This window comes from Ptychodera flava, chromosome 1 (genome assembly GCF_041260155.1).
Source record: "Ptychodera flava strain L36383 chromosome 1, AS_Pfla_20210202, whole genome shotgun sequence".
Classification (NCBI taxonomy): Eukaryota; Metazoa; Hemichordata; class Enteropneusta; family Ptychoderidae; genus Ptychodera; species Ptychodera flava.
Window position 1 is genome coordinate 21,233,467 of NC_091928.1, and position 16,301 is coordinate 21,249,767.

The 16,301-nt window shown below is 35.1% G+C and overlaps 1 protein-coding gene across 1 annotated transcript in view; it reads left to right on the forward strand.

Annotated features, from left to right (window-relative positions):
• Positions 1-12,102, forward strand: part of LOC139134193 (uncharacterized) — a 41,549-nt gene extending 29,447 nt beyond the window's left edge. Inside the window, exons 2-6 of the mRNA XM_070701141.1 lie at positions 680-833; positions 1,717-2,037; positions 8,089-8,246; positions 10,644-10,809; positions 11,760-12,102. Coding sequence (XP_070557242.1) covers positions 680-833; positions 1,717-2,037; positions 8,089-8,246; positions 10,644-10,809; positions 11,760-11,839 — 879 coding nt within the window. The 3' untranslated portion in view covers positions 11,840-12,102. The remainder of the gene's footprint in view (positions 1-679; positions 834-1,716; positions 2,038-8,088; positions 8,247-10,643; positions 10,810-11,759) is intronic.
• Positions 12,103-16,301: the final 4,199 nt, after the last annotated feature.

Consider the following 16,301-nt stretch of genomic DNA (forward strand, 5'->3'; position numbering starts at 1 on the left):
ACGACATTGATGCACGTTGCCGGGGATTAATCTCGTCGAATGGAAATAAGCCTGCTGATGAAGGCCCATCTAAAAATGCGATGATGTTTCATTTAAAGTCGCGCGTCCCGGTATGTCCTTGACAAGTGATTCGCTGATTCAAGGAACATCCATCAAATCGGTGACGTCATTCTTATAAAATTTCCGAATGACAAAGACAAATTTGTTAGTCTGTTCGCACAATCCGCAACTTTTCAACTCTTCGTTTTGATACATTTTGCCACATTTCCACATTCAGCGATCTTGAGTTCTCAACCGAGACTGGAGTTCCAGCGTAATAGTACATGTATACTGTAGAGGGCGCTTTACACGCGCATCCTCGGTTTTCAAGTTGCAAAATACAACTATTTTGAATTGCGCTTCACGAAAATTGAGCTTTAGTCAACAGACACCGTTAAATCTCACATTCAATTGTCAGAGAGGCTTAATATACTCGTTATACTTAAAAATTCGTACAGTTGTGTGAAACAGAAAAGTTGATCTAAATTTAGAAAAGTACGTCTCTACATCATGTGCCCGAAAGAGAACAGATGGATTTCTTCTCGTTCGTTTCCAAAGTTTGTGTTTTTCAATCAGCGCAAATGACAATAATGATCAAACATCCTTATATTTGCCGCTTTGTCAATAACATCTCCCTTAGGTGTGCGTTTCGAATTATTGTGCCACGGCTGTTTCTCCGTGTAATGGAAACGGTCTCTGTGAAGAGGATTGTGGGACAGATTACCACATTTGCAAGTGTTACCCAGGATTCATTGGTGCAGATTGTTCACTCCCTGGCACTGCCAGTCCGATTAGTAAGTAACGTCTTATTCCGAATAATGCAATTATTCCAAAATACATCCATTTACATTTGTATATAAGGTCATTGTCAATAGATGTATATGTATATATGTGTGGAGGATTGTGATGTATGTATGTATGTATGTATGTATGTATGTATGTATGTATGTATGTATGTATGTATGTATGTATGTATGTATGTATGTATGTATGTATGTATGTATGTATGTATGTATGTATGTATGTATGTATGTATGTATGTATGTATGTATGTATGTATGTATGTATGTATGTATGTATGTATGTATGTATGTATGTATGTATGTATGTATGTATGTATGTATGTATGTATGTATGTATGTATGTATGTATGTATATGTATGTATGTATGTATATATTTATGTATGTATGTTATATGTATGTATGTATGTATGTATGTATGTATGTATGTATGTATGTATGTATGTATGTATGTATATTGTATGTATGTATGTATGTATGTATGTATGTATGTATGTATGTATGTATGTATGTATGTATGTATGTATGTATGTATGTATGTATGTATGTGTATGTATGTATGTATGTTATATGTATGTATGTATATGTATGTATGTATGTATGTATGTATGTATGTATGTATGTATGTATGTATGTATGTATGTATGTATGTATGTATGTATGTATGTATGTGTATGTGTATGTAGATACTTAAGGATGACAGAATGTTTAAACAGATCATCACTTTCATAACGGCACTAATAGGACTTACATTGCACAGAAAACGTGTACCGTTTAATGCATTTACGGTTTTTTGCATCTTATTTGAATTTATACCGTCACATAGTTTTCGTACATGATTTCACACTCTTACACGTACCGTTCACTGCCTTGCAGGTCCTGTTACAACGATCATGCCTCCGTTAAATTACGTCGGTTGTTTCCAAGACGACGATGGTACCGTGAACGTGAAGGATTTGCCTTATAAAGTACTCACCTTGGCAACCACGATGACGCCGGTCTTGTGCATAGATCATTGCAACACAGAAGGATATCTGTTCGCCGGGTTGCAAGACGGCGATGAGTGTCGTTGCGGTAACACTTACGGACGTCACGGCGAATTGGCCACTTCAGACTCTTGCAACATGCCTTGTGCGGGAGATGCTAGTGAAATGTGTGGCGCTGCTCTGGAAAATTCCGTCTACTCCACTCCAATAGGTTGGTAGAATTTGCAGGAATGAACAATACGGCTAGGCTATCAAACTCGAACTAAGCAATCGAATGGCGCTATACTGTTAAAAAACGTCAAAAAGCGTTTTACCATCCTCACCGTTACGTGAAGATAACGTGAAGATATCATCGCTTGAAAGGCACTTGAGTTTTTTTTGACTTCACTCTTGGGTTACTTAGACATTCGAAATCATTTATGGAGTTATTGTACAGACAATGGGGAATCGTAAGCTTATTTATTTGCGATGTATAGTTACCGTAAGTGGGTCGTAGATGAAATTTCCTAATTGTTCGAGGGTAAACCATAGGCAATGCTGTCGACATCGACAAGGTGACCCCCCAACCGTCGTTGCAAGAGCTGTTGCTGTGTGTGACACTTATATGAAAAATGCACAGTATCGGCGACAGCAAATGCGCGTTGAATGGCTACTACGATTACTTTTGGAAATAATCTTGAATTCAGCGCCAACATTTTGATATCACCTTCCGGAATCGAATGTATGTATGTAGGTAATTGATACCAAAATTGTCAAAGAGGGACTTCATTTGAAACAGTCACGTTTGAGGCGTAATTAGGTTCTTGTTTTAACGTCTTAGTTAAGGTAGTATGCGTCTCGAAAGTGAAACACTGAAGATTTTGCCCAATGGAACTTTCAACCATTCTGTTACCAGGGGTCAAAGTTAAATTTTGGTACTGGAGAAACAAATTACCCAACATTTACTGATTTGGAAATTCAACATTGCTGCCATCCCCGCGTTCACTCTGTAAAGAAAAATACAATTTTCTATTTCCGAAAAAGTAAGACGATGAAAACATTCCGTATACCAACAGCTTTAAAATGAACCCCAAAAAGTGGTAGACCAAAAACTATCGTAAAAAAGTCCGAATGTCTGTCCGGAGGCGCATTCCACCTAATTGAAAAATAAGTTTATTAACCCTTTGAGTGCCAAAGTCAATTTTTGTCACCTTTTAAAGTATCGCCAAATTTTTCTCAGATCAAGACCTTTTTTGTTAGATTTTCCTCAAAGTTATAAAAAAGCTGTAGCCAATGGAAAGTGATTTCCATTTGGTCCAAAATTATCTAAATAAAGTTAAGAAAATTCATGAAAATTAGTGAAAATGTTACACTAAAATTTTTAGCGGAAAAATGACAGAACTCGAAGGGTTAAGTCAACAGCATCCTACAGCAATGATTCTCCTGACCGGTATGCAACCACACATGTGTGAAACTAATAGTCCGTGGGCTAGAGGGGGTCTACGTGCACCCCCCCCCCACAGGATAACAAACCTGTATTTTTCAGAACCCTTGGGATCCCTAGAATACGAAATAGAATTTTAACAGAAAAAATATAGGGACGCAATAGCTGTTATGGTCATGTTTTGAAGGGTACCGCAAAATCACGATTTTCCAAGCCAAATGCATTTTCGTCAAATCTGTCTTCTTGTAAGTCATGTGCTGAGCTCATTTTTTAACATAACCTCACTTGTTTGGTATCATTAGAAAGGGAATTTATTCCTCTTTAAGATGACATATTGCATTATGCAATATCTTCTACAGTTTTTGTCAAATATAACAAAAACTTACCCCTTACCCCAAAATTTAACATTACAAATTACAGAAAATCTCAAATTCTACCAATTTTTTAGCTAGGCATAATAAAAAATGCAATGCTTTGTCTGAAATCTGTTTTATTTGATACAAGGACATGTCAGAATTATGAAATGGACTTTTAACAGAAAAAATATTGGGAATCTACAGCTGTAACAGTCATATTTTGAAGGGTACCGCAAAATCATAATGTTGCAGATTTGCATGCATTTTTGTTAAATTGTTCTCTTATAAGTTATCTGCTGAGCTTGTTTTTGAATATAACCTGGCTTGTTATGTATCATTAGAAAGATAATCTACTAATCTTTAGAATGACATATTGTAACATGCAATATCTTCTATAGTTTTCATGATATATAACCAAAACTTACCCCATACCCCAAAGATTACATTGAAAATTTCAGTCATAGCTAAAACCAAATTCTACCATTTTTTTAGCTTGACACAAAAAATCTGGCCGTTTTTTGCTATTAAATCTATTTTATTTGTTACAAGGACATGTCAGAATTATGAAATAGACTTTTAACAGAAAAAATATTGGGAATCTACAGCTGTAACAGTCATATTTTGAAGGGTACCGCAAAATCATAGTGTAGCAGATTTGCATGCATTTTTGTTAAATTTGTCTTCTTATAAGTTATCTGCTGAGCTTGTTTTTGAATATAACCTGGCTTGTTATGTATCATTAGAAAGATAATTTACTAATCTTTAGAATGACATATTGTAACATGCAATATCTTCTATAGTTTTCATGATATATAACCAAAACTTACCCCATACCCCAAAGTTTACATTGAAAATTTCAGTCATAGCTAAAATCAAATTCTACCATTTTCTTTACCTAGACATATAAATTCCGGCATTTATTTGTATGAAATCTATTTCATTCGGTAATGGGTCATGTCAAAAATATAAAATAGACTTTTAACAGAAAAAAGATTGGAATTCTGTAGTTGTAACAGTCAGATTTTGAAGGGTACAGCAAAATCTCAGTATTCCTGACTTGCGTGCATTTTTGTTGAATCTATCGTCTTTTAAGTCATCTGCTGAGCTTGTTTTTGAATATAACCTGGCTTGTTAGGTATCATTAGTAAGATTATTTACTAGTCTTTAAAAAGACATATTGTAACATGCAATATCTTGTACAGATTTTTATGAAATATGACCAAAACTTACCCCATACCCCAAAATTTACATCGAAAACTACTGTCATAGCTAATGTCAAATTCAAGCAATTTATTTACGCAGACATAAAAAATTAGGCAATTTTTTGTATGAAATCTGTTTTATTTTGTACTTGGCCATATCAGAAATATGAAATGAACTTTTAACAGAAAAAATATTGGGATTCTATAGCTGTAACAGCTGTATTTTGACGGGTACAGCAAAATATCAGTATTCCTGATTCGCCTGCGTTTTTGTTAAATCTGTCATCTTATAAGTCGTCTAATGAGCTTGTTATTGATTATAACCGGGTTTGTTTAGTATCATTGAAAAGGTAATTAAATAGTCTTTACAATGACATATTGTAACAGGCAATATCTTGTATAGTTTTCATGGAATATGACCAAAACGTACCCCATACCCCAAGGTTATATTGAAAGTACTGTCATAGATAACATGATCAAATTCCGTGAATTTTTAGCTAGACACGATAAAAATAGCTCTGTTTCGGTATAAAATCTGTAGTATATGGTACTGGGTCATGTCAGAAAATAGACTTTTAACAGAAAAAATATTTGGACTGTATAGTTGTAACAGCCATATTTTGAAGGGAAATCCAAAATCGCAGTACCGCAAACTGGCACCTTTTTTGTTAAATTCTTCTTTTTGTAAGTCATCTGCTGAACTTATTTTGTGACACAACCTGGCTTGTGAGGTATCATTAGTAGGGAAATTTATTCTTCTTTAAGATGACATATTGATATATACAATGTCATTCATAGTTTTCCTGGAATATGGTCAAACTTACCCCATACCCAAAAAGTTCAAATCACAAATTACAGCTTATCTTAAATTCTACCATTTTTTGCTGCACATAATACAAAAGGCAATTCTTGTTTAAAATCTGATTTATTTGTTACAAAAGTATGTCACAAGTATAAAATTACTTTTATATATATCACTTTTAAGGGGAAGATGATACAATTTAGTAGCCATTTGGATCAGTTTTGGAGGGGGAACCCATATATTGCAAATGTATGTGTTTCGGCAAATTTGCCCAGATACCTGGGTACCCTTCCAAATATGATCCAAAAGGTTACAAAATCATATTAGGTTCCTGTTAAAAGTTAATTTCATATTTTTAACATACTTTTTTAACAAAAACACATATTTCATAGATTGCATACAAGCATTGCCTTTGGTATTTAAAGTTAATAAATTGTAAAAAATGGTAGAATTTCAGATTTGCAGTAATTTGCTCTGTAACCATTGGGTATGGGGTAAGCTTTGGTCCTATTTCATGAAACTAAACAAGACATTCCATATTACAATATGTCATTTTAAAGACTAATAAATTACCTTTCTATTGATACCTAACAAGCCAGGTTATGTCAGAAATCAAGCTCAGCAGATGACTTTTAAGAAGACAGATTTAACAAAAAAGCAAGCGAGTTGGCAATACTGTGATTTTGCGAGACCCTTCAAAATATGACTGTTACAGCTGTAGAGTCCCAATATATTTTCTGTTAAAGTCTATTTCATATTTCTAACTTCCCCCATACCAAATAAAAAGATTTCATATAAAGCATTGCTTATTTGTTATGTCTAGCTAGAAAATTGGTAGAATTTGACGATAGCTACGAAAGTAATTTTCGATATAAACTTTGTGATATGGGGTAAGTTTTCGTCATATTCCATGAAAACTATATAAGATATGGCATATAACAATATGTCATTTTAAAAAGTAGTAAATTAGCTTTTCAATGGTACCAAATAAACATGGTTATGTAATAAAATAAGCACAGCAGATGACCTACAATGGGACAAAGTTAACAAAACACATATGAGTCTGCACTGCTGTGATTTTGCAGTACTCCACAGAATATGCCTGTTACAGCCATAGAATAACAATATTCTTTCTGTTTAAAGTCTATTTCATATTTCTTACATGTTCCTGTACCAAATAAAATAGATTTAATAGCAAAAACGGCCAGATTTTATATGTCTAGGTAAAGAAAATGGTAGAATTTGATTTTAGCTATGACTGAAATTTTCAATGTAATCTTTGGGGTATGGGGTAAGTTTTGGTTATATATCATGAAAACTATAGAAGATATTGCATGTTACAATATGTCATTCTAAAGATTAGTAAATTATCTTTCTAATGATACATAACAAGCCAGGTTATATTCAAAAACAAGCTCAGCAGATAACTTATAAGAAGACAAATTTAACAAAAATGCATGCAAATCTGCTACACTATGATTTTGCGGTACCCTTCAAAATATGACTGTTACAGATGTAGATTCTCAATATTTTTTCTGTTAAAAGTCTATTTCATAATTCTGACATGTCCCTGTAACAAATAAAATAGATTTAATAGCAAAAACGGCCAGATTTTTTGTGTCAAGCTGAAAAAATGGTAGAATTTGGTTTTAGCTATGACTGAAATTTTCAATGTAAACTTTGGGGTATGGGTAAGTTTTGGTTATATATCATGAAAACTATAGAAGATATTGCATGTTACAATATGTCATTCTAAAGATTAGTAGATTATCTTTCTAATGAACATACCAAGCCAGGTTATAATAAAAAACAAGCTCAGCAGATAACTTATAGGAAGACAGTTTTAACAAAAATGCATGCAAATCTGCAACACTATTATTTTGCGGTACCCTTCAAAATATGACTGTTACAGCTGTAGATTCCCAATATTTTTTCTGTTAAAAGTCCATTTCATAATTCTGACATGTCCATGTATCAAATAAAACAGATTTCAGACAAAGCATTGCATTTTTTATCATGCCTAGCTAAAAAATTGGTAGAATTTGAGATTTTCTGTAATTTGTAATGTTAAATTTTGGGGTAAGGGGTAAGTTTTTGTTATATTTGACAAAAACTGAAGAAGATATTGCATAATGCAATATGTCATCTTAAAGAGGAATAAATTCCCTTTCTAATGATACCAAACAAGTGAGGTTATGTTAAAAAATGAGCTCAGCACATGACTTACAAGAAGACAGATTTGACGAAAATGCATTTGGCTTGGAAAATCGTGATTTTGTGGTACCCTTCAAAACATGACCATAACAGCTATTGCGTCCCTATATTTTTTCTGTTAAAATTCCATTTCGTATTCTAGGGATCCCAAGGGTTCTGAAAAATACAGGTTGTTATCCTGTGGGGGGGTGCACGTAGACCCCCTCTAGCCCACGGACTATAAGCTATATTCACTCTGATTGTGCGCTTTAATTTTCCGTTACAGCGCCACCAAATGGCACAGCTTGTCAAGTGGATGGTCTTTTGTTCAACTCCATATGCTATTTTTTCGTTACATCGAAACTGTTATGGGACGAAGCTGAGGACGACTGCGTCGATAGACTCGGTGGCCATCTGGCGGTGATTGACAGCCCTGAGACTCAGGTAGCCACCATCTAAAAATTACGAGCGTAAAGTTGGCATCATCCTCATCCTCAGCCTCAGGGGTCACGCGAAAATGAGGATGAGGATGACGCTACAGTGTCAGCTTCACCGGCGTCAGATCTGATTATTCCCGAAAGCGTCTGATGGAATGATAAGTGTAAAAACGACTTTAAAAATGTGCTCCAAGTTACAAATCACTGTAAATGTTAATCAAAACACAGTGGGGTTTGTATTTCATAATATAGTAACCTCTCCTCTTAATATCCTTTTCTCACGATGTAGTTACAACACAACATTCTTAGCCCTAAGTTCGAATACTGTATGTTTAATACGTCAACTTTTCAGGCCTCGAGTCATAGTTATACAAGTTAATTGTAAGTTTTATATGTCCTCTAAATAATCAGGCTTTCATATCGCCTCTCATGGTGGCGATTTTTACACATTTCGGACCATGTATGCCTTTTTGCACCAATTTTCGGAAATTCTTAACACAAGAGTGGATACGACACCAACAAACACATCCACGGATCACGGACTGAAAATTACGAACACTACCAAAAAACTAGTCTTTTTGAGATATTCTAACGATTAAATATTACTGCGAGCCAGTTTATGATGCAAAAGAAAATTGTGAAAGAACGGAGTTGTTATTTTGCGAAGTTCTTGGCGAAGTTCATCATTTATCATTCATCGAGTAGCGTAACTTCGGCAATCTTCGGATACGACGCTGAAGCTGACGCTGTGTAGTGTCATTTTCAGCGTCAGCTAGAAAGGTCACCTGAGGCTAAGGATGAGGATGAGGATGACGCCAACTTTACCCTCGTCTAAATATTTTAAATGTAATGATATTTGATAAAAATTGAAGCGATTCACGAAGGAAAGCCGACTCCCAAGGCTGCATATTTGGGGTTTAGATTTTGTGAGGTATAGCTGAGAATACTCAGTTGACAAAAGAGTTCAAACGCAGCTGACAGATGTCCAATAGAACATTGATACCACGCAATGTTGCTAAGGCCACAAAAAATAAAAAGTTTGTTTCTCATCCTAGACATATTGTAAAATGATGCGGTGACGCGGTTTTTTTCCTTCTCAATTTTCTTTTATTCTTCAACCAACAAGAACGCGCGCAAAAAAACCATGAAAACAACATAGGAATGCAGGCAGAGATAAATGCACAGCAGTGTTGCTTTAGTATTTTTGTATAATAGCAACAGTTCTGTGGTTTGTGCAGCAATGCAGTTTTGACAGCTTAATATAACAGTGACATATGTGTACAGTTATGAATGGAATGTTAGTGTCTGTTATTTTGTTTACAGTTTTGTTTTATACAGCACTGTGTTATGTACTATCGTCGCATATTTTTACGGTTTTTTTTCATTTTATTTCCTCATGAGCAGAAAAAAAAAGGTTGACGCGGCGGGTCTGAATTGACGCGCGCGAGGATGAGAAACAAACTTTTTATTTTTCTTGGCCTAACACATTGGTCTAGCCACGCACCATACGATCCCAAGTAAATCGTGGTGTGGTTAAAATGCCATGGCGCAAGATAAAATGATCAACTTTTACACAAGAAAGAGAGGATCAGGTGATTGATAATAATCTGAGTGTTGCCTTAAAAAGCGCTGGTGTGAACTTTCTCTGCACTCATGTTTTCTTATTGTTAACACTTCGTAAACGGTGCTTAGGACAAAGGAGTATCTTAGAGAAGTCACCAAAAACCACACATATTCACTGAGAGGACACGGTGCGCGTATTGACCCCTCTACCAATTCGATTTAGCTCTGAATGTTTTGTCGTTGTTGATGTTGTTTGCTGTACTTTTTTAAGAGCTTGTATCAAGGAATCACACTATGCACACATTTTGCGTCCAACAACATTTCCCTGGCAGACTACAATTTGAAAGAAAAGCTGACAATATCACAAAAAGTACAGTTACTTGCAATGTGGACAAAAACTACGAATTTCGTCTGAAATGCATCGTTAACATCAAAGAAGCCCATATTCTCCTTCTCCATTCTAAAATGGAGAATTTGAATGCAAAGATCGATATATATATATATATATATATATATATATATATATATATATATATATATATATATATATATATATATATAAAATATAATATAACCGAGCCAATTATTTTTCTGACCTAGACAATCTTGTTTTAGATTTTCCCAATTATTTGATGAAAAACTAAAGCCCATGTGAAGTACTGTCAATGTTGTTCCTGATTCAAAATGTCGATGTGGTTCGAAATTATCAAATAATTACGGAATAATTCACAAAAAGTGGTAATGTGTTGCACTACAACTATTTTAGGAAAACTTACAACGCTCAAAGGATTAAGAAAGATCGTGTAAATCCTGTCCTTGTCCTTGTCCTTGGGTGTTTTAGGTATTTCTTGAATACAACATTATGATGATCGGCCACGCCAGCTACTGGTTTGGTATGTACCTTAATACTACGACAAGTACTTACATGTATACTACTGGAGATGCCGCATCGTACACAAAGTGGTTCGGTATGGAGCCGGACCGACCTAATATAATGTCCTGCATAGGTATGTGGAGATTAAATTAAATTACGAATCTTAACACTGCTTTAATTTGTATCCAAATGTTTCAGTAGTTTGCGCACTGGTATGTTATCAAGTAAGTACAAACACACTGCCCACACTAATATAAACCCACATACATACATACATACATACATACATACATACATACATACATACATACATACATACATACATACATACATACATACATACATACATACATACATACATACATACATACATACATACATACATACATACATACATACATACATACATACAACCACACATACATACATACATACATACATACATACATACATACATACATACATACATACATACATACATACATACATACATACATACATACATACATACATACATACATACATACATACATACATACATACATACATACATACATACATACATACATACAAACATACATACATACATAAATACATACATACATACATACATACATACATACATACATACATACATACATACATACATACATACATACATGCATATTAATTGTTTTGTTTGAACACATTTGTTATTACTCTCTCTCTCCCTCTGTATATATATATATATGTGTGTGTGTATATATATATATATATATATATATATATAATATATTAGTATATATATATATATATATATATATATATATATATATATATTATGATTGAGCGTAAAGAATGATATAAAATCAAATTTCGATGCAAAACGTAGTTAATTCGTTGTAAAATTATTGGAAGAGCTGTAAACAAATATGGAATTGTACGATTTTACCTCAAATGGTCTGGTACATGCTCACACACGGGTTACCGAGTTGTGTACTTGTGGCGTGAAGTACAAAATTTATTGTAGTTCGCCGGAAAACCATAAGACGTTTTCCTAATTTTAATTGTTTCATGTTTCTTTCAATTTGATTGTGTTCTCAGAACTTAAAGTCCACTACAACTACAAATGGAACGACGAGAGGTGTGACACGGCGCGGAATTACATCTGTCAAGTGACTTAGCCGTCATAGAGAAACATTGTGACAATAATAGAGCGAGAACTGCATGTATTATCGCAGCAAATATAGGAGGCAATAGACGCTAATAAGCTACGCAGGGAATCAAACCCACAACGCTGGAATATATAAGTTCTTATTTCATGAGCTGTGCATTGGACATACAATAAGTCATCTAAACCATCGAACAGGAGTGGTGGTGAGCAACGCGTATCTCCCGAGCGGCAAATTAAAAAGCTTGTACATCGCGCTTGATCACCTGTTTTCTATTTGCAATTGGTTCTGATATATATATATATATATATATATATATATATATATATATATATATATATATATATATATATATATATATATATATATATATATATATATATATATATATATAAACCAAATTCCTATAACATATTTGCACACTTGCTTCTGTTCACATGTTAATATTTTATGTTGTGCTAAATGCCTTAGAGCTTGATTTCAAGCCATACCAATATGTGACTGTCCGCAAAACCAAACTTTGATCTCAGGATTGTAATATACCCGAAGATGTCGATAATTGATATAATGTCCATCTGTTGTAATAATTAAACTCTCCAGTGTGTTTGTTTGGAACCTATGTCACTATTTCTCGGCTTCCATCCTCTCAGTTGACTTTACTCTGTCATATATCACTGAAAGACTGTGTCATTACCTATAGTATTAGATTGAAGTGGGAAAAAGGTATTTATAGACTAACATAAAACCAGAAGCTTTACTCTAATACGTGTATGCCTTCCTGAACAGTCACGGGACATGGCTTGTTTTGAGATTATTGCAGTTATTTATAAAGTTGTAGCCAATTACAAGTTCTGTTTTTTCCTAGTTTTTGAAACTCTTATAGAAATGTTTTTGAGAAATTTGTAGTGTCTTTAAATTCGAGTACGACTGATTTGTTTTTAACCTCATTAGCCTCATTGTCACTAATTCCCTGATAAAAAGGCTTCTTGGTAACAGTATTCTCATTGGGCGTTATAAATAATAACAAAAATTACTTTAAGTACAAGGTAGTAATTCTCAGACTAGTCCCCCAGGAGGTATAATGGCACGTCCCAACCATATAAACTAAACATTGTAAGGGAAAGACTAGTCTGATGATTGCCAGATCATGAAACTTCAACAAACATAGTAGCATTGTACTTGAAGTAATTTGTGTTATTATTTTTAACGCTCTGGTTTTAGCATCAACCACTGTTAACGAAATCTGTATACTTTGTGATATATATATATATATATATATATATATATATATATATATATATATATATATATATATATATATATATATATATATATATTTAATTTCAAACAAGGCGTTGAGTTTGTAAACACCTGTGTAAATAAATTCTTGATGTACATAGGTAATTGTTACTTGTAGGCGACTCCACAAGAAACACAAATTTTATAGAGGTACCTACTGTGTATTATAGACTGACAAAAAGACAGGATATGTACACGTAGTTTTAGGCAATACTTTTTAGAAGTAAAACGACGGAACATGTGTGTATTAACTTTGAGAAATAGACATTGAAATAACTTTTAACAGTTCACCTAAAGGTATTTACTTGTGTGTTCAAAAATATGGGCTAGGGTGGATGGATTGATAGATGGATTGATGGATGGATGGATGGATGGATGGGGTAACTGCACAAGCTTGTTTTCCCGAGGGACTGCTAATCACCCCCGCCCCAATGCACATGTTTCTCGAGGCAGCAGAGCCAGGGCATGGGAAATCGACATGTGTAAAAATATGTATGCGATATACGAGAAAAAAACTGTTAACGTCTCCAAAGTCATTAAATAAAACAATATATAGTTTTACTTCTATCATACCTTATCAGCCAATACGGGAATTTATAATCACGTGAGACTTGGAACTGATGCAGTAATTGCAAAGAGATATATATCCAGTTGATAGTTTTGGAACGGTAACTCCCCGGATGACAGTCAATATGTGTGCAATATAAACATTTATTCCTAAGAACGTAAACTCTGAAGAGCCGTGAAAGTGTGAATCTAGCTTTCCATGCTCAAGGAACCGTCTCTGACATTTATAACTACGTTATAAATCGCCGAAAATATTTCGTCGGTATCCTTGACGCACTCAAAGTTAGTATGCGTATCGAAAGTAACAGACTTAACATTTCGCTCAAATTTTCCTCAAGCTTTCAACCACTCACTGTCAAAATCAAGAATAAAAATCGAGGGTCACCGTGCAATTTTTTGTAGTAGAGAAACAAATTTCAAAGGTTTATCGGTACTTGAAATTCAAAATGGCCGCCATGCCTGTGTTAACTCTATGGGGAAAAATAAAATTTTCGATTTTCAAAAAAACTAAGACAGTGAAACTTTTTTTACACCAAGATCTTCAAAATGAACCCCAACGAGTGGTAAATCAGAAAAGAATTGTAAAAGTTTGAGAGTCCGAATATCTGTCCCCGAGGCGCATTCTACTTTAATATCATCGTCCAGTTTCTTTATTCATCCATCCACGTGAATTTCCAGTTGAGTAGCTTCGACAGATGCCGGTTGTAGGGTCTGTAGAATTCCCGTAGCACCCGCAATACCTTCTCATCGGCTGTTCTCGAAGTCTCTCCATGTACTGCAGATGGACATACTTTGATTGGGAAAGCGAGACAATAGACTTCGCTCTTGGAGTTGTAGTAGAAGTGGCTTGCATTAAAGTAAGCTGGTACCTCCAAAAACTTCTCCAGTCGTTGCATTTCTGAGACGATATCAAATTTGAACAACCCTGCATCAACAGCATGTATCTGACTCGGTGGAAAATACTCTAACCATCGCAGTACATGCTTAATGTATATTCCAGTGTCGATTAATTCGTTGTAGTAGTTTAAATTCCCGGATTTTTCCATAACCGACTCTACAAAATTCGTAGCCAAGAAGTAATGATTTGGAATTCTGGAGGTTTCCATGCGCTGTCCTACGGACGAACGTATGAGACTTTCGTGAAGAAAATCTGATACGGCTCGGCGAACAGGGTCGCAGAGAATAAGAACGATTTTCACCTTCGGAGACAGATCATTGTACATTTTCCTAGGCACGTCGTGCGGAAAGACAAAATATTTAGGTGTTTTCTCAAATACGAGCTGCTTGGCTGTTGTGTATGGCATACTTTGTACGTACCAGGACAATCCCTTGTCGTAGTTTGCGTCGAAGAAGTGGATTTCTCGTCCAGACCAGGCAATTTCTGGGTGTGTGTTCAAAAAATAAGTCAGCGCGCTCGTTCCACATTTCTTTGCTCCAATGATGACAAAGTCTGGAAGCCGCTTTCGGCAGCCCCGACGTTGCCTCTCTACGTCCGGCAGAAGCGTTTCTTCACTGTGTGCAAAGGGACTCGCCGAATCCGTCAAACTGTAGCAAGAATTGTTAGACCGAATCTGAAGATAGTCTTCAACGTCCAGGCGCCCATACAAAGACTTTATGTCGCTGGTACTTTGTACTGTAACATGGATGGACGAAGAATCGTTCTGCTCCAGGATAATATTGCTTCCTTCTCCGACGGACAACTTTTTAAAGTGGTTCCTCAGATCCACGGTGTCTAAAACGATGTAAACTAGTGCAACAACAGCACAGGCCACAAAAATAGTAAGGTTTCTCATGCTAAATATATATTTCAACTCCATTGCCGTTGGATACCTGCGCGGCTCCGTTCCATCGCATGAGTACTTGCAGTCTGCTCTGCACTGGACTATTGTCAGTCTCTCACAGACCTTGATCCGCTGGTATGAGTGGTCTACAAACATCGGAATCAACAGAAGTCCATGAAGAGGTAATATTTAATTGTATGACCTCGATCGGATTTATCTTCAGAAACTCCGCACTCTGCCACAAGAAACCCTCTGTTGGTGCTCAAAAAACGAAAATTGTCATTGCATCATGGTGATTTAATTTTCATCTCCGTGGCAACTGTTTACGAATGGATGAAATACGTCGAAAACACTACAATGCAGTCTCCCCAAGCGCCCGTATATTTTCCAAAGCCTCCCTAACTTTCTCATGATGGTTCGATATTTTCACGACCTTGAGAACACTAAAAAGAGATTAAGTTAACAAACTTTTCTCAGTACAACGGTAAGAATACACTTGATAAGTACAAGTCAGTTACAGCTATATTGTTCTTTCGAATACAGGTCAGATATTAAGGACGTTTAGTTTTCTGATGACGCGCATCTCTGAATTCTTTTTTCATACTATTTCAAAAATGGGATGATTCAAAGTTTATGAAACCGGAGCATTTATGTCTGAGAACTCATTCAAGTCTAATTCATCAAAGAAAACATATCTGTAATCGTCTTTATGAACACTGCATCTCGTCTACTCATGTTTGTCTTTGTTAATTAAAGGTATACTGTCACCTGTTCCAATTTTGCCACAGTTACCATGGAAAGAGAAAATCTAACCAATCATAGATTCT